Source organism: Lepidochelys kempii, chromosome 7 (genome assembly GCF_965140285.1).
Source record: "Lepidochelys kempii isolate rLepKem1 chromosome 7, rLepKem1.hap1, whole genome shotgun sequence".
In the NCBI taxonomy this organism is placed as follows: Eukaryota; Metazoa; Chordata; order Testudines; family Cheloniidae; genus Lepidochelys; species Lepidochelys kempii.
In genome coordinates, this window is record NC_136386.1 from 102,710,660 (window position 1) to 102,729,338 (window position 18,679).

Here is an 18,679-nt window from a genome sequence, read left to right on the forward strand (position 1 = left end):
ATAAAAAGAGAAAAATCATATTTAAGAAAGGAAAAAATATGAACCCCAAGGTTGTTTTTTTAAAAAAAACTGTTAATACTTACTGATTGAACAATATTCTGGACCGTACTATAAATTTGAAGATGTATTCCAGAGCTTTCATAGCTTTAAAAAGTTGATCAGTTACACCAGGTTTCTCAGCATTATCCACGTAATTTTTTAAAACTTTAGTCAGCTTTCTATTAAAAAATAATACAGGTTACTTGTACTTTTTCCAATTAAGAATTCTGTTTCCTGAAGAATTTAACAATATTAGCCACAGCTAGTGCAGATAACATTAAAGCATTTTATTATGTGAGAGTAAGGACTCTTCATTCAATTCTCGTCCTTACCAGTGACTAACTGTGACTTTGGGGAATTCCCTTAACCTCTGTGTTGCACACTTTACCTACCTCCAAAATGAGCACAGCATCATGTATTTCATAAGAGAATTAGCAGACTTAATATTTACAAAGTCCTTTGAATCTTGAGATGTTCAGGTGAAAGGCGCTATGCAAGTGCAAAGAATTATCATAAATATTTGTGAACAGATTTCTAAATGTAATTCTATTTAAATCAATAGCCCCTCTGGGTTGTATCTAGTATCCTTGCATATGGCTTTACTTTGGAGCAGTGAAAAAATAGATCCTGTAAAACTTGCCGTTTCAAAATTATAGACAGTAGCAGTTGACATTAAAAAATGACTTTGTCTCCAACTTCGGGATTTTCTACATTTTGTTTCTACAGACTAACAAAATTACCACTTCTATAGCCTCAGTTTTCTTGACTAGAAATCACTTTTTAAACTAGAATATAGACAACTCCCAGTTTTAAAATCACCATCTTTAGTTTTATTTTAAATATACTATGAGTGATATTTTTAAAACACATATAACCCACTGAAGCTAGTGAAGACCTAATTTTGTCCTTATTACTTAAGTGAACACACTTCACACATTTTCTTCCCGCATAGATCATAAAAGTAATTTGGCTACCAAACTCCATTCCGAGGAAGAGAAAGTTGCCAAGCAAAGCTATCCATTACTGTTTTTGTATCCAACAATAACAGTCTGAAGTAGCAAATAGCAAAAGAAAATTGAAGGGTTCTGTTTTTGTTTTGTGGGTTTTTGTTTTTGCTTAAAGATGACAACGGTGTACACATAATAGAAGATAAGCAGAACATCAATTTTACACTGTAAGCAAGATGGATTTTAATTTTTTCAATATTTATTATTCCTTGCACAAGTATAATTGGCAGTTGTCATGTTTTGTTTATGATACTTTTCTCCATAAACATGTCTGAAATAGTTCAAATCACCATCTCATTAAAAAGGAGGAACTATGGGCTTCATGCCTCAGGATTGACAGCACAGTTACTATTAATTCAGATTTGAAAAAGGAAAGCAGGAATATCTCCTACTCAAAAAACAAAAAAAGCCATGTTTCTTCATGTTTATAGGTGAACACCTATTTAAATTATGCAAAAGAAAATGTGAATACCATCTGGATACTCTGTACAACAATGTTTTCATTAGAAAAATATTTTAAAAAAAACAAAAATATACTTACGTGTAGGCTAAAGTAGCACTGAAATGTTTCTTAATGTAGGTTTCCAAGACAGGATTAAAATGCTGAAATTTTCTGTCAGCAATCAGTCCAATGATAAATACCTGTTAAATTAGTATAATTATTCCATTATCCACAAAATCTTTGAATTGCTATATTCTCATGAGCTAACCAGTCGAATCATTTCAAACGAGCCACACTAACAACATACAGGGGACACAGTCACAGACTGACCTTAGTTAAAAACAACAATCCTACTGTTCTATTTATTTTACCAGCTTTCTGTTCCTAACATAGGAATGGTTCTCTCTCTGCCCCACTACCACTCTTCTACTTCTACCGGTGTCCCAGCACAGCAGTTGGTCCACTATATGCTTCACCATTTCTTCTGTCTCTGACACTGTCAGCAGAGCGCTCCCCTTACACTTGTCTTCAATCACTATGATGCCGTGTGTCAGAACCCTCAATCACTGTGATGCAACGTGTCAGAAACCTTCATCTCCTTTGAATTAAAGCCCTACTGGGAGTTTTAAAAAAACCCACTTCAAATAAAACAAATTTCAAAAGGTGTGATTTGCAGGTGATAGGATGAATATTATTTATGAAAAAGACCATAATTAAATCTATACATCAATAAATTACATTTTAGCCAAATACCTATACACAAACAAGTCAACTTACCAAAGCATCGAACACCAGAGTGTCAAACGTCTCACTCTCGGAATTCTCCATCATTATGTTAAAAAGTGCATCTAGTGTATCTTGTAGGAACTGCAGATAAATATTCAGGTCACTATATTTTACAGGAAATTTGAGATTAAATTTCCCAAATTGATATTTTACATGGATCTACATACTAATTTTTATTTTTACATTATATAGAATATAAAAATAAAAGCGTTAGTTGGAAAATAGAACAAGAATTTTTTCGCACATTTTGTTTTTCAGTGAATTTTTATAAAATTTAGTATTTATATATCAGAGTTGGCCAGAAAATGCATTATCTCCCCTCCCCCCAAACACACACACACACGAGTACTTGAACAGAAACCTTTACTTTTTATAGTGAATATACCAATAAAGTGTTTCAGGATTCAATCTTAACATACTGTTATTAAAAAGAATCATGCAAGTTTTGAGAAATGATCATCTATCACAATACAAAACACAAACAAGCAAGTCAGACTCATGCTAAATAAATCAAGTAGTACTCAGATGCTTTGAAATTATCTTGACATTAACAGAAAATACTACATAGCTATTTATGGCTCCATAAACTCTCAGACCCACAGCAGTTAACTAATAGCATACATGCAGGCATGGGAAATACCACACACAACCTTCTTTCCCCACCCCCACCAATAAAACCTACAGGCCTCTATCACTGTAACTGAAGAAGAATCTTCACTAGACAGTTGGCAGGACACCCTGATCTGCACAACATGAAAGTAAAAGCAGATTAGCAAAGGGGACTTGATGTAAGCACAATGGAAAAAAGTACTCTATAACCGTATAATGTAATATTCCTTCCTACCATGGGCTAATAGCACATAGGGTTGGAGTTCTTCAGGTTGCATGATGCATTTAGTTTTACCAACCAATAAGTCTGTGTCTGGGCAATTTGTGTTACTAGATGGACAGAAAAAACATCAGCTCCTCCGAGGCAGATTAACATGTGAATGTATCACCGCTCAGATTCAGATTTGGGGGGAAAATGTAGTTTTATGCAGCAAATGCCTTTTGTCTCTGTTGAACAGGTAGGCAGTCTTCTCCTGTAGTGGGACTTCAGTTTAGGGATGGAGTAAGCTATGTTTTGTCAAGAGATTTTATCGGGGGGGGGGGGGGGGGAATCTTCCATCAACCAGTAGACTCTTTTGGGATTGGATCTGCCACAACAATGAAGATGTGTAACAGTTTATGAGATCACACTCAGGCTGCTTCTTGGGCTGTTCAGCAGACTCAACAATGCTCAACAAGACACTCATTGTTAATGATCACAAGCTAACTTTTATTTAGTAACCCACTGTAATCCTCTTTTGGCCACCAATTTCCATCCCAAGGAATCTGTAACCACAATATGATGCTATTAAAATCTGGAGGCAAACAGCGAAGAGAAAGAGCTTACAACATCATTTCCATATGGGCATGCAGCTTGGGGCAGAAATCAGCTTTTGACTTCACATTTTAATTTTTAGTAGAACAATGTGTGTCTTGCAGTCATATTCATTTAATTAGGGGAAACAACATGGCAGTTCACACTGCTATGCATTTAAACATTCACTTTTCAGTGGGAGTGAGTAAAGTTTTCCCGAACATACGATGGTTTGATAGCATGGCTAAACTCCATTAAAAAGAAAACAGAGAGATGAAAAGGTGCCATGACTGGATGTTTTCTGCACATGTGGGCATCACACACATTTTCTTGCATTTGTAGAACTCATGTTGTATGATCAGTTTTGAACACATGCAATGAGGACTTACAATGATGACTAGAAAGATTCCAGGCTGTCCAGGCCATAGAGGGTAGGAATACCCCAAGAAAATTACTAATAGCATCTTGCTGCAGATTGTGGCAGGGCTTTGGAGACTTGCAGGAGGATACATTCATCAGGGAGGGATGTCATGAATAAGGACTACTGCTCTGTACTATTGTGTCCATTTAACATATATGGAGAACTCCATTACAATGAGAATCTCCATTGAAAGAAGATAGCATTAATTCTACTACTACTGATGTAGAATGAGAGTCAAACATCCAACAAGTCTCTTATATGTTCACTATTGATGTGTCAATACTAGTACAGAATATAATGATATTTTGATGGAGATTTATGAATCATTGATCATTTATTAACAGAAAATTTGAATATTCTTGATCAAGAAGACATTATTAAAAATGTTATTGAAAATTGGAAGTAGTTTAAAGGAAACAAATGAGGGGAAGGAAAAGGAATAGTTAAACTAAAAATGAATAATAAATATGCAATATTATACAGACTAAACTACTAAGATATTTTTCTTGCACTGTAGAAACAGTAGGCAATGGTCCTTTAAACAAAGAAGTAAGAAAAAGACCAGCCTATCAAATAAGAACTCTTCAGTCATGGGCAAAAATTTAATTGATGCATGTCCCTATTAATAATGGGAGCTTTTTAATGGACTTCAGTGAGGCTAAAATTTCACCTGCTCTGTCTACAAAAGCGTGTGTGGAGAGGTAGGGGAACAGCAGTGTGGTGGGAAGGGGAAGGGAGGTTCACCTAAATATTGTTTTAACTTTCCGTTGTGTGACATTCTGTTATCTTTCTGTAATCACTGGGCACGCAAGTATTTGCCTGGTGTATACTCTCCAAGGTAATTTGGAGAACAACGAAAATTACCCATAATAACGTTAGTTGGCAGTGAGCATCAGCACTGAGCTATGGCTCTCAAGTAATATAAGCCAAAAATGGTAATAAACAAGGCCACTCTGCAAAGTTCTATTTAAGAGGCTATTCTTTCCTTACTCAGTAAAGAACAATAACTGTGGTCTCAGCTGTGCGAAGTTTCCTTAAGATGAAGCATTCATTAGTGCTTTTTTACATTATTTGAATTTTAATTTGGTTAATAGAAGCATAAAGGCCCTTAAGGTTCATCTACTCTTGATATATTACTTCTGCTGACATTATTGGATTCGATTTAGTACAATGTATTCAATAAAGTCTAAGCCTACTGTTTTCCACAAATAAACCCGTCTTTATGTTGGTCTCTACAGTCACTCAATGCCCTTATGGCCTTGGCAAATGTAAATTACTTGGCCCAGCTACATCTTCAGCAGGAAACATAATTAAAAAAAATATTAGCACCACTTGCTGAAATGTGGCACTTGCACTCCACATTCAAACATAATAAAATGCACTTAATATTTATTTAGAGAATTGAACTTTTGCTATGCATTTTATTACCTCACAATAATTGAGGGACTCTCCCTCAGCAATAATTTCAAGGAGGTTTGATTGTACTGTTTAAATAAAAATCCCTTTTGGCATTTAAATGTGCATATAAAAGCAAGTTTACTGCAGTATTCAAAATATCAATATTTTAAAAACCTGTGCATTACACATCTGTATTTAAAAGTAGTTCCTTACTTTACAGGGGTGTAGTGAGGATTCAGACATTAAAGATTGTGAGGCACTCATATACTACATTAATGGGGGCCATATAAATACCTAAGCTAGAGGGACGGAAAAATTTAAATATCAAATTCATTAAAAAAATTTAACTTGTTTCTTACCTTAACCACTTCACCACCATCAACTTTCATCAGCTGTCTCAAATTCTGCTGCAGCAAGTTTGTGTTAGATCGCCATTTCAAAAGCCCCAAGAGATCCACTGTACGTGAGAAAAACATTCAATTATGATGTGCTGCAGGAGTTATGCTCTCATTCACATACCATGACTATATTCACAATAAATAAAAACTTCACTTCCAAGTTAGCCATTTTTATTGGCTGTTTACATATTTCACTACTGTATATCTGCATTGCTGAAATCTGGTACGACTATATTCCTACTTTCAAGTGCATTTACTCTGAGAATGTCATCCATGGAAACTTACTTACATTCAAATCAATAGTAATTATGCTAAGGAAAACTTTGCACTATAGCATACAGACTATGATTTCTATTATGAAAGCACTGCCGTTTTCAAAAAAGTGGATTACATTTACTAAAGGTACTTTTAGAAAGAAGGCTAAGCAAGTGCTGGTTTCTCAAATCTCAACACTTTGGTTCACCCAGGAGCTATCAAACAATAACTCATACAGTGCAGGTCAGGTTTTCTTCCACAATCATTTCTACAAGTTCGAGAGTTCCCTTCAGGTCTTCAGCCCATTGCTGGAGCCTCACTGCCCTAGCCTGGTATGAGGGTTAAGGAGCTGGGGAAGGAGGTTATCTCCTTGCTGTGCCTCACACTAAGATTCCCAACCCCATTTCCCAGTTTCTTTATGGGATGCCTTCCCCTCAGTCCACTTTCAACTCCGGTTTATCATGCCACTATACACCTGTCACCTGCTAAATAGCAACAACCCAAACAGGACCTTCTGACCCATTCCACCAGGTCCCTGAGCTGCAGTGGGTAAGGTAAAAGCCCTTCCTGCCCTGGCCAATCTAGCAGTGAAAACAAAACTCCTTCCCAGTCCCAATAAAGGTGACAAGTGCAATGCCCACAGCAGACCAAAAAAACAACTCGGTTCTATTCTAACCCAGCAGTGAGTGGGGCTCATATACTCTCGCCAGGGTGAACAAGGGTCAGTGGCTTAGCTTAGCCCTGCTAGCCAGCCCACCAATTGCTTCCCCCACTCCACCACAGCCCCATCCCTCTCTCAATCACAAGGGAAAGGGAAACCCTTAAAGGAGCTATACCCTTACTCCTCCAACCAATCCAGATCTCATGCCTTTGAAGCTGCTGAGGGTGCATTCTTCTGTGCTTTTAAAATAAGAAAACCTGCAGAAAATATTTTTAAGGCTAATAGCTGAAGAGATGATCTAGCAATGTATTTTGAGAATGCAACAAATGTATGTGTTAGATATCCCATGGAAAAAAATAAAGTACATAACTAACTAATGTACATAATAAATGCATCAGTTCTTTAAACCATACAACAGTATGGCAATTTACTATGAAAAAAAACGGTACCTCTGAGTAGTATTCCTCCAAAGGAAAAGGTCAAGCTCTTACTAGATAGGGTTTTGTTTACAGAATACTTAAATAATCAATAGCAACACGTGGAGTAGTATAATTTTTGAGCACCAACAAATGTTTCAAGGCTATTACCCTCTCTAAAGTGAATGCCATAACACTACGTAAAGAGAAACATTTATAAGTTGAAGGTGAAAGAGACACTGGTTTGGCTGAAACAGATTAAAGTGATGGTGAAGGAGAGGAATGGGGGAAAAAAACCTTTCATGTGGGAAGTGCAAGCTAAAAAAGACTGCCCCTTAAGAGATACAAGTAGGACAGTAGTAAGTGAAAAGTATTATTAATTCAACTGGAAATAAAATATAATTCCAAAAAAACCAAGAATGGGGTTTTAGGGGACTTACTTTAGCCACTGGATTAGTATTTTTTCAGAAATAGACAAGTTTTTATCAAACTCAGTAAGCTTATAAACTATCTCTCATCTCACTTCCTTCTTGAGATTCAAGTAGGTTCAGCATCCAACGAACTCCCCCAAAGGAGGGAGGACAATCAATCATTCTGGAGTTTTTTTCAGGAAATGTAAAACATGAGAAAACTGGTCACTTTAATCCTGGATGTCTCTCTTAATTGCAGGTTCTTTGTTAGACTTGTCAGGAGTAGGGGATGAATTCTCCAGCTAAATGCTGGACAACAATCTGGCCTCAATGCCTTATCTTTACTGATTCTTATCTTGAAATAATTAGATTGGCATAAAGGAGGACAAGTCCACTCCCCAAGGGAGGACCCTGTTTTAGCATCCTAGACATGTGCCTGCATCATAAGCTTGTCAGCTGTCTACATCAGATGAAGTTGAAGGGGGACAAGAGACCAACAAGGTTAGAAATCTCAGAGACAACTGCACACAATGGCCGAGTGTGTCTTGGCAAGAGAAGGAAAGAGACTCCATCAGACCATGTTTCAATATCCTGCTATTGCACTCGTCTCTCATGCCTATTCAAATGTTAACTATGAAAAAACAGAAAATGGCCATGTCTGCTCAGAGAAACGAACAAAATTCATAATTTCAGTGCCCAACATTTGCTACTTAGAGATAATGATCAGATGTTGAGGACAACATTCAAGAGTTGATAGACAAACTACATCTGAGAGGCACTGTCGCTGAAGGAATGGAATTCCAAAAGAGCATGTTGTCAAACATGTATCAGAATACACCAATATGCAATGCAAAAACAAAACCAGACATATCATGATTAACGGACATATGGGAGGTATAAAAGCTGAATTTCAAAACTGTTCTCTCAGTCTTAGTATTCACTATATTTACTCCAGGAAAGTCCCATTAACTTATTGGCCAAACTTTTGAATATTACTAGTATTAATTAGTAAACACATAAGAAAAACTGTAACAACAAACATCATTAATCACAAACTACAATAATGTGTCCAGCAGTGCGACCCTCTATATTGGATTCTGTGAGCTATGTTTTATGAAACTATAAAATTACTGAGTTATCGTTAGGATGTTATCATATATTTGGGTTGCAATTAGAATTATTGCTAAGTATCTCCTTATACCATAAAATTGGTTGACTGCAGTGAATCTTATGTGCTTTGAATATAAAACAACAGGAATGTGTTTCAGAGATGTCAAAAAGTACTGCAGTATAATTGTGAGGTGACTATGAAGTCATATCAGACCTGTTATTTTTCTATTTGGATAGGAAACTGAATAAAGAATATATTTACAGGACAATCTTAATGGTTGCTGGCAGTAACACATCACTCAGTATTGTACGCTTTACATAATATGTGTATTTATAACCACTTACGTAAAATACTAGTGAAAGAGGGGTACAGATCAACACAATCATTCATGGTAGTAAATCCACTGAAAGTTTTAATTAACCTGTGTCAATTCGATATTGAAGTATTCCAAAATACTATGCGTATGAACTGTCAATTAAGTTAAACTATCTCAAAGGCACAGATGCAACCTAATTTTTGAAAGAGAGGACAGAGAAATTACATACCGCAGAGGACTTGTGTTCATTAGGCTAGAACCCTCTAGGATAGGTTCTTTCTGGGCTCCAAAGTCTGGGGTCCCACCATACACCACTAAAATAGCCAGCCTCCAAGTACTACCTGATCCCTCTCCCCGTGGTGACTCCTATAATGACTATCTCCTTTCCCAAGATGACTCCATCACCCCCAGATGACCTCCCCTACCCCATATCCTGAAACCTATCCACTAGTCTAGAAGCAAGGAAGGACGCTGATCACTCCATGGGAACAGAGTGAAAACAAAAGAGCTGGCTGGAGAAGAGGGTCAGCTGCTCCAATGACCTGTGAGCTATATCAGTGACTATACCAGAGGCTGCCAAAGGAGCATGAAAAGCAGGTCTGAGGCTGAAGGGTTTAGAGGAGATACTATGATACTAACCACATTCCTGCCACTCCATGCCCAATCCTTAAACTCCAGCCATGGGGCACATTCTACAGAGAAGGTGAGGCTTGGCAACTTCCTCCTCCCTCCCAACCCTTCTGTCCATCCCTGCTCTGGTCTCTGTACCAGACACAAAAAGAGGGTGGAATTTGTTACTTGGAGAACCCTGCACACACAATGAAAATCATATAAGGCAGCCCATTGGGGACCACAGCCATTCCACCACCCTCCTTACCAGCTCTTCTACACAAAGAGACACTTTGAAGGGATACCAGGTATGTGTTCCATCATCCTCTCCCACACACCTGTTTGCACCCATGCTAGAAACTGTAAAGTCTTAAATAAAGCCTGTGGTGCCCTGTTTTACACTCAGAAGGACCTTGGCCTAAATGGGTGTGGAAGTGTTTTCTCATCCCTAGGCACAGCTGGACTAAAGCATATAGACTGAGCAAGGTTTGGATGCTATACTGCCAATTCTCATATTGTACTTGTGCTGTGTTTAGACAGAACTGTCAATCAAAACCCTTCACAAGCAGTATAGAATTCCCTTAATAAAATAAAACAATACTACATTCCCTCCCCTCTGATAAATGGGGGGAATACGTGGGTGGGGATACGTGGGGTGGAAAGACATTTCTTCTATTAACTCACCATTCTGAGTGAGTTTTGTTGAACAAACAAGAGTAGAAATCTGGAAAGAATCTTTGCTGATGGTGCAACTTCCAAGGCTTTGCATGCTCTTCCCAGTTGTGGCGTGCCCTTTTTCTTCCAATTCTATTTTAGTTGATGGCAAACTTAAATACGTTGAGGCATCCTCCAACTTCTTTGCTTCTGCCTGCAAGATTTTTTTTTAATCAAAATACAACATGATAAATAATTAAAATAATAAAGAACAAAGTTATATAGTATATTCTCAAACAGGAATAAAGATATTTATCCTAAATCTCTATGTAACTATTTACAGTCGGTGTACTTAACGTTTATTTGCAGCTTTAGAGAAATTTCAGGTTAAAGTTTGTTTGTTTTTTTAAAAAGCCCTAACCAGATCTAGCACCTACATGGTTTGGAGCAGGAATGTGAAATTTCACATGGCCAAAGGCGTGCTTTTTTTGCTCTCCCATGAAAATCCATCCATATGCAGCCAAGTTACAAGCCCTACAAAATCACCATTTCCACATATACAGTACAACTTGTTCAAGACCTGTCCCTCAATTTTCTGAATATCCCAATTGTATGGTACACGTTACTGGGTTCTGCTGAGCCCTCTGGTCATCATTCTGAAGGAGCCATACAGAAATGAACCTCCATTACCACCATACCTTTTACGTTTCTACTGCTTGAATCTGCTAACACTGTTCTTTTAATACAGAATTTTGCATGTACTTACAACTAGACTGATGTGTAACAGATTCCATAAAGTGAAGGTTTCACAGTAACCAAATCTGTGCAAGGACTGAATCAAAATTATACCTTGTACACTATAAGATCATGCTCTCCATCCCTTAAAGTTGTTCCATCGTATCTCATCAGCTTCACAAATGCTAACGCAAATATTTTCTCGGACTTATCTTTGGCTGTTAAAAAAATAAGACACATAGAGTAGTTTAAGTAATTGATATTGACAGAGACACTACTCCAATATCTCAAGGAAAGATCATTTAGAAATGGCCTGACAGTGATAAGGGTTCCCATATGCAGGAAAAGGGCTAAGAAACTTAATAAGGATGCAGTCCTCGATACATGAGACAAACTAGATAGTAAAATAAAGATTTTCAAACACAGGTGCCTAAAACTGACATCTTTGGTAGCTGCTGGGCGCTCAGTACTTCTGAAAGTCAGGCTGCTTATGGATTTAAAAGGCTAACTTAAGGCACCAATGTTTTAAAATCTTGACCTACGTTTTTATACAAATCCCAAAATTACTGTTTGACAAAGCAACAAGTCGGTATCTCTTATACCTGGAATGATGATATTTTGTCAGTTAGTTTATTACTACTACTTATTATTTGTATTACCGGAGCACCCAGAAGCCCTGCTTATGACCCAGGACCCATTATGCTAGCCCCTATACCAACAAAGAACAAAAAGATGGTCCTTGCCCCAAAGCAGCCCACACATAAGCATCTTTAATGAACGCCTGCCACATAATTTCACTGCAGCAGAGATGAGGAGGTTACTTACTTGCAACTGGAGATTCTTCGAGATGCACAGTCCCTATTTGTATTCCCAACGCAGGTGTGCATGTGCACCATTCGCTGAAGCCAGAAGGTTTTCTGCAGCAGCATCCGTTGCCTCGTGTTCCAGGAGAGGTTGTAAGAAGCCATGCGAGCCGACGCACACTCAGTCACCCTCTTATTGCTGAATAGGGCTGTGCACAGCACAGGGGATGGTGGATGGGTATTGGAATACAAATAGAGACCACACATCTCGAAGAACCTACAGTTACAGGTAAGTAACCTCTTCTTCTTTGAGTGAAGGTCCCTAAATGTATTCCAAACACGTTTGAGTATCAAGCAGTGATCAGCTTGGAGGTGGGTGCCAGGATGTGAGAGTTATTGGCCATCTGCAGGATGGCAAGGCCCACAGTCACATCTTCGGCTGCCCCTTGGCCGATGGCACAGCGGGCGGTGAAGGTATGTAGAGAGCGGCCAGGTTGCCACTCAGCAGATATTGTGCTAGGGGACGTCCGCTGGGGGGCAGAGATAGTTGCTTATGCCCTCGTGGAGTGGGCCATAATTCTGCCAGGCGGTGTGACATTGGACTGTGCATAGCACTCTGTGATCCACTTGGATATACGCTGTGAGGAGAAGGCCAGGCTCCTCAACCGCTCAGCAGTGGCTATGAGAAGGTGTGGAGATGAAGGCACAGGTTTCTGTCTAGGTAGAACGCGAGTGCACAGCACATGACCAAGGAGTGCAGAGTCCTGTGAGCGGGAGTGGCATGCAGTTTAGGATGGAAGACCGGAAGATGGATAGACTGGCTGAGGCAGAACTCAGAGACGACTTTCAAGAAAAACTTAGGGTGAAGGTGTAATGAGATTTTGTCCTTACGAAAGGCCATATATGGGGGCGGGGATGGGGAGATGTCAGCCATCATGGCCGCCAAGTCTCTGACCCACTAAGCGGAAGTGATGGCCACGAGGAAGATGACCTTCATGGGTAAGTGTGAGGGGGAGCACATGGCCAGGGGCATGAAGGGAGGTCTGGTGAAGGCAGAGAGTACAAGATGGAGGTCCCAGGGAGGGGTAGGTTTAAGGACCCGTAGAAAGCTGTTAGTCAGCCCTTCATGAGATCAGGCAATGATAAGGTGAGTCAACACCAAGTAGCTTTCCACCGGTGGGAGGAAAGCACTAAGAGCTGCCAGGTGGTCCCAGACAGAGCTAAGGCCGAAGCCTGAGGTCTTAAGTTTTAAGAGGTAGTCCAGGATAAGGGGGACAGAGACATCTTTGAGGGGGAGACAGTGGCATTGCACTCAAGATGTGAAACACTTCCACTTTACTGTGTAGCAAGCCCGTGTGGAATATCGTCTGCCGTGCATAAGTATGTGCTGCACTGGTGCCAAGCAGGCATTGTCTACATGCGATCCCCATCCAAAAACCAGGCTGTCAGTCAAAGCGGGGATGGGCTGCGATGTTGGACTCTGCCCTGGTCCGAGGTAAGAATGTCTGGCAGATCAGGGAGACAGATTGCAGGGGCAGGCTGAGAGTCTGAGTAGATACTAGGAGGACCCTGGCTCGGTCGCAACAGATCTTACACAGAATTTGGAGAAGAAGGGGAATGGAAGGAAATTCATATCAGAGAGCACTTTGACACGGAAGGAGACAAGCATCGCCCTGGGAATCGTAGCCCCTGGCACCCTTTGAGCAGTAAAGGAGTAACTTGCAGTTTTCACAAGGGGTGAAAAAGGTCCCAGCGAGGGGTGCCCCAAGCCTGGAAGATGAAACAGAAAGTGGGGTTGTGGAACTCCCACTCGTGATTGAGGTACCAGGTCCAGCTAAGCACGTCTGCCAGAGAGTTCTGCACCCCCAGGAGGTATGCCGCATGGAGTGTGACATATTATCCAAGACAATCATATATAATACCTATATCAAATGAATACTATCACAGTCAAAGTAAATCCTCCTTCTATTACTAGAACAGCAATTGCTAACATATGGAAAATGCTTAGTCACAAGGCAGCATTCTGGAGGGCTCAGAGTACGGCTAAACTGCTAATGATTTTAAAGGAAAATCAGTGGGAGCTACAGGAAGGCAAATAGCTTGCATATCCAAACCATAATTTGAAAACAAACAGCAGGTCCGTATCAGAACCAGGATTAGAACGCAGGTCTAAACTGCCTTACGTACACAAGACCACAGTGTCTCCCAACCAAGTCAAATTCCCTGTCTCCATTTTCCCCATCTGAAACAGGAGGATCCTCACCTACTACTTACCTACCTACCCACCCACCCATGGGCCTCTTGCTTAAGGCAAAGCTGGCACTTGATTTATTTACTGGGTCTCTCATTTGGTGACTTGGGCAGAAAGTATATAGGAAAGAAGGCATGAGGGCTATCAGGAGAGGGAGAGGAAACAGAGAAAAAAGGACAATTGTACAGCACCTAGTACAATGGAGCTCCTAGGTGCTAGGATAATAAATAAATAGTAGTAGTAGTAGAAGCACCTCATCCCCACACGAAAAGCCAGAAACAATCTCTCCAATACAGCAGATGCAGGCACCAGGAATTGACAGGCGCACCAGGGGAAAAACTGAAGTACTCACAGTCCTGTGATGATCTGTGACGGAATGTAAACCTTAAATGACTGCGGTTCACATCTTCAATAGGAATTGCCACCTTCACAAATTAAGACAGGAGAGAGAAATAAGACCCATGACTTCAGATAGTTTTTACCAATACCAGACTTTCACAGAGGTTCTTCAAATGTATTTTCTGCATTTTTAGAGAGAGTAATGTAATTTTAGCTTTCTTGCATTTCTTATAATTTGCTTGGCTCTTTCCAAACGAGGTATTTAAAGACCAGCATGACTTTCGCATGAAAGACCTTTAAAGGCCCTAGCTCCCTTGGAAGAAATCCCCACTCCCTCAGCCATTAGCAGATTGGGAGAGAGCCACGCCTACTAAATTCCCCATCACATGACCTTATGGGACTAGCAGGCAAGCTACACCAGGGACCCCAAAACCCAGCAGCCCTCATCCCCCACCAATATCTGAAGCAGCCTCTTCTACACTGCTCTTCAGGGCAGAGCCTTTACACAGAGCTTACGTAGAGCCCTTCAGTTCTATGGACATATTCACATCATCATCAACAGACGTATTCTTTACCTCTCAGATGTTGTCAGTTCCTCTCACATCAACTAATAAGACCCCTGACATTTACACTATAACTACATAACTTTCTAGACCAGTCTCTCTCTCTGATCCAGGTGGTTGCTACTGCTGTTGTCAACAACTGTCACTACTGTCAATTCAGTTTAACTGACTAGGTCTCACCATACCACCTGTACTGGTAGCCCTTTTCTTGACCTCACCCCGCCCCCACCTTCACTCTCACAATGTCGTCTTCTCTCCACTATCTAAATATCCAGTGTACCCTAACCTGTTTATAATTATTATTATTATTATTATTAATAACATACCCTCAACCACCTCATTTGTACAGACACAAAGTTATATCATTAAAAACTTCAGCTTAAAAACTGTTCAAGTAAGTCACACCAAGATACACAAACCTAACCAACCATATGATCTTATGACTGTCTTACATTCCCTTACCCCATCCATTCACTTTTTTCCCCTGTAAAAGGCCACACACACCTAGGGTGATGCATTAAATAAATAAATAAATTTTTAAACAAAATCACAAGTCTATATATTTCTCCCCTCGGTATTCAATTAGAGTAGTCCTATTTTCTTCAGCATATTGAAATTTGGACTGCATGCTGCTGATCTACATGTCTGCAATTCATTCTGCCTCACCACAACCATTTTCTGTGGGTATGTCTATACAAAAAAACAAAACAAAAAAAAAAAAAAACAAGCAGTGGGTGGGGAGGGGTTGCACTGTAGATGCACTTAATTCCCACAGCAGCTAACTCCTGGCTGCAACTGCAATGAGAAAGCCTTCTTTTTTGGAAAGAATATCGAGAATGAAAAAATATTGGCCAACTCTCCTTTCAATTAAATTCTTTCCAGCAATAACAGCCAATGTGTGTCTTTCAGAAGGCTACCCCTAGCCTCATTTTTAATATTAAATCTTTGGTACCTAGCTTGGGGAGTTGTTACTATGGTGCTAATTTAGCATCATTAGCATAATGCATCAGTAAACCCAGCATCCCAATATACTTACTCATGAGTAAGTCACTATAATATATGTTTACCATGATTTCTTTGTACTGTTGTTTACAAAAGAAAGTTATCCTAAATAGATGGTGGAATATCCCTGTGAAAAATCTATTTTGACCACAAAGATGGAAGAGTAATTTACATTCTATTCAATGCCAATGTTCCTTAGCAACCTTGAAAGGCTTTTGCTTAGCTGATCCTTTTACCCTTCCTACAATTGACCACATTAATTCCCTTCAATTTTGTTCTTAAAGATTTCTTATTTAAAACTATTCTCATTTTATTTTAAATTAACCTATTATGAGGAAAATTATTTTATCATCATCTGTACCTTGACAGTTTCAAACCAGCGAGGCTGTTTCACTTGGTAATAGATCACTGATTTATATTCCGAGATAGCGTCATCACCAGCCCCAGGAAAAATCACACTCTTGAAAGACAAGGAATAAAAACATTTACCCACACATACATACCCATCTAACAGAGAACAAACTAACCAGCACTGTCATTCAATAGTGAAAGAGAGGATCCAGTAGGTAGGTTAGAATAACAGAGGTCTTATGCTCTAAGTTTATCCCTAGTTAATTTCAACCAAATTGTATGCAATGATACCACAATATTTATTTGCTTGTCACAAATGACAAACTAAGTCTTTATCCTTTGGTGTGAGAACTTGGGCAAGGCATTCTTTAAAAAAAAAAAAAAAAGTGCCCTTAAAATTGTTACAAATAACAAAGATGATGATGGAAAAATTTGGGCAAATAATTTCAGAGATTACATTTTCCAAAAGAAATACCTCCAATCTTTTGCCATCTTCGTCATAAACAGATATTGTAACTTCTACATTCTTTGCTGTTGTTTTGCTGCCTTTGTCAAAATCTCCTTGAACTAATGTTACATAGATATCATTGCGAACATCACCTGGCAGGACAAAAAAAAAAACATTACACTCACAATGTTCATAGTAATTTTCACAGTGTGCAGTTCTGCATAAAACAGTGAAGTATAAAACCACAATAAAAGACTTTAAAGGAACACTTGTTAGGCAAAATAATCTACATCCTTAAATTTTAAACACACAGCATTGAGAAGTACCACTGACTAGTGTCTTACAACAATATGTTCACCTACAACTCATACTGAAGGCACTGTATTAACAAAGCATGACCAGTGGTACTGTTAACAGAACATGTCTGGGTTGAGGCTAAGCCCTGGTCTACACTGGGGGGGGAGGGGGCCAGAGGGGAGGGCAGAAGAAGGGGAAGGAAATCGATCTAAGTTACGCAACTTCAGGTACATAAATAACGTAGCTGAAGTAGATGTACTTAAATCGACTTACTGTGGTGTCTCCGCCACAGTGAGTCAACTGTTGCCACTCCCCAGTCGACTCTGCCTGCGCCTCTCATGGCGCTGGAGTACAGGAGTCGATGGGAGAGCGCTCGGGGATCGATTTATCGCGTCTAGACTAGACGCGATAAATCAATCCCCGCTGCATCAATTGCTGCCCGCCAATCCGGCGGGTAGTGAAGACATACCCTGAGAAAACATACCCCCAAATCTTTGTTAGCAAGATTTTTTAAAACCCCAATCTACCACAGTAGTGGAGGTGAGAGTGGTGCAAGAAACTAAACAGAACAGAAAATAAATCCAATAACTGTAGTTATTTAAGATGACATATTACCATAACGTGAAATGTTTCAACATGCTTTTATTTCCTTGGTTTTCCCTTTTCCAAACCTAATTTTAATTCAGTTTGTGTGGTCTAGAAAGGTAGAACTGCAGGTGACGTAATGTTTTTTAATTTAAATTTTCCACGGATGAAAGTGTGTTTAATTTGATGCCTTATATACAGTACACTGTCTTACAAATATTCCTATTTAAAAGGTATCATGAAAATGAAACAAGGGAAACACACATGCATAGAGACAGGTAACTCTGGCTGACTGCCTGAGACTCAGGGTCTCTGTCTCATGATCACAATAGGTGTGGTCGACTGAGGCACTTAAGCTATATACACCTTATGTGCAAACATCTGGAAGCTACTGACAGCCAATGACTCAGTGGAGGGCGCTGAACTCTGAAATTCTCATTCAAGATGTCCAGCAGAACATAGAGCCTGTGGATCTTATGCGGAACAGTACAAGCTAAATCTTTTTCTCGGTCATTTGCTTAAGAAGGGGCAGCGACAGTCCTCTTATTTTAGGGAGTGTTCTTTTTCCTTCATAAACAAGCAGCAAATGTCTGTTTTCAAAATTTTCTGAACATGCCCCAAGACACATGAAGAGGAGGGCATCTTTTATAAAACAAAACAATCAAGTAATGTTTTTTCCTCAAATTGGTCTTTTTTTTAAAATCATATTTCAAAACTTCCAGATATACAGACACATTTAACAGGTGACTTAAGAAATAAAGCAAATATTTGGTACATATAACAGTCACCCGAACCGTGTGAATACAATTACCCATTATTGCATTCAAGCACATGAACTAAACATGTAGTCCATTTGTACATGTAGATTAAGCTGCCCCTTTTGAAACTGTATAAATTGCTTCACAGATTCAGTGGTAACACAGCAGTCAACACCACTCAGTTGTATGTGACTTGAAACTAAAACTAGATGCTCTACTGTC

General features: G+C 39.3%; 1 protein-coding gene across 3 annotated transcripts in view; it reads right to left on the reverse strand.

Annotated features, from left to right (window-relative positions):
• The window catches only part of DOCK1 (dedicator of cytokinesis 1), a 551,011-nt gene that overhangs the window by 442,332 nt on the left and 90,000 nt on the right, over positions 1–18,679 (reverse strand). For all 3 annotated transcript variants that reach the window (XM_073354059.2, XM_073354058.2, XM_078853851.1), the window contains exons 14-22: positions 16,845–16,969; positions 16,380–16,478; positions 14,467–14,539; positions 11,175–11,278; positions 10,356–10,539; positions 5,855–5,952; positions 2,266–2,355; positions 1,588–1,688; positions 84–218 (exon numbers count right to left, since the gene is read on the reverse strand). In XM_073354059.2, the coding sequence (XP_073210160.1) occupies positions 84–218; positions 1,588–1,688; positions 2,266–2,355; positions 5,855–5,952; positions 10,356–10,539; positions 11,175–11,278; positions 14,467–14,539; positions 16,380–16,478; positions 16,845–16,969 (1,009 nt within the window). The remainder of the gene's footprint in view (positions 1–83; positions 219–1,587; positions 1,689–2,265; positions 2,356–5,854; positions 5,953–10,355; positions 10,540–11,174; positions 11,279–14,466; positions 14,540–16,379; positions 16,479–16,844; positions 16,970–18,679) is intronic.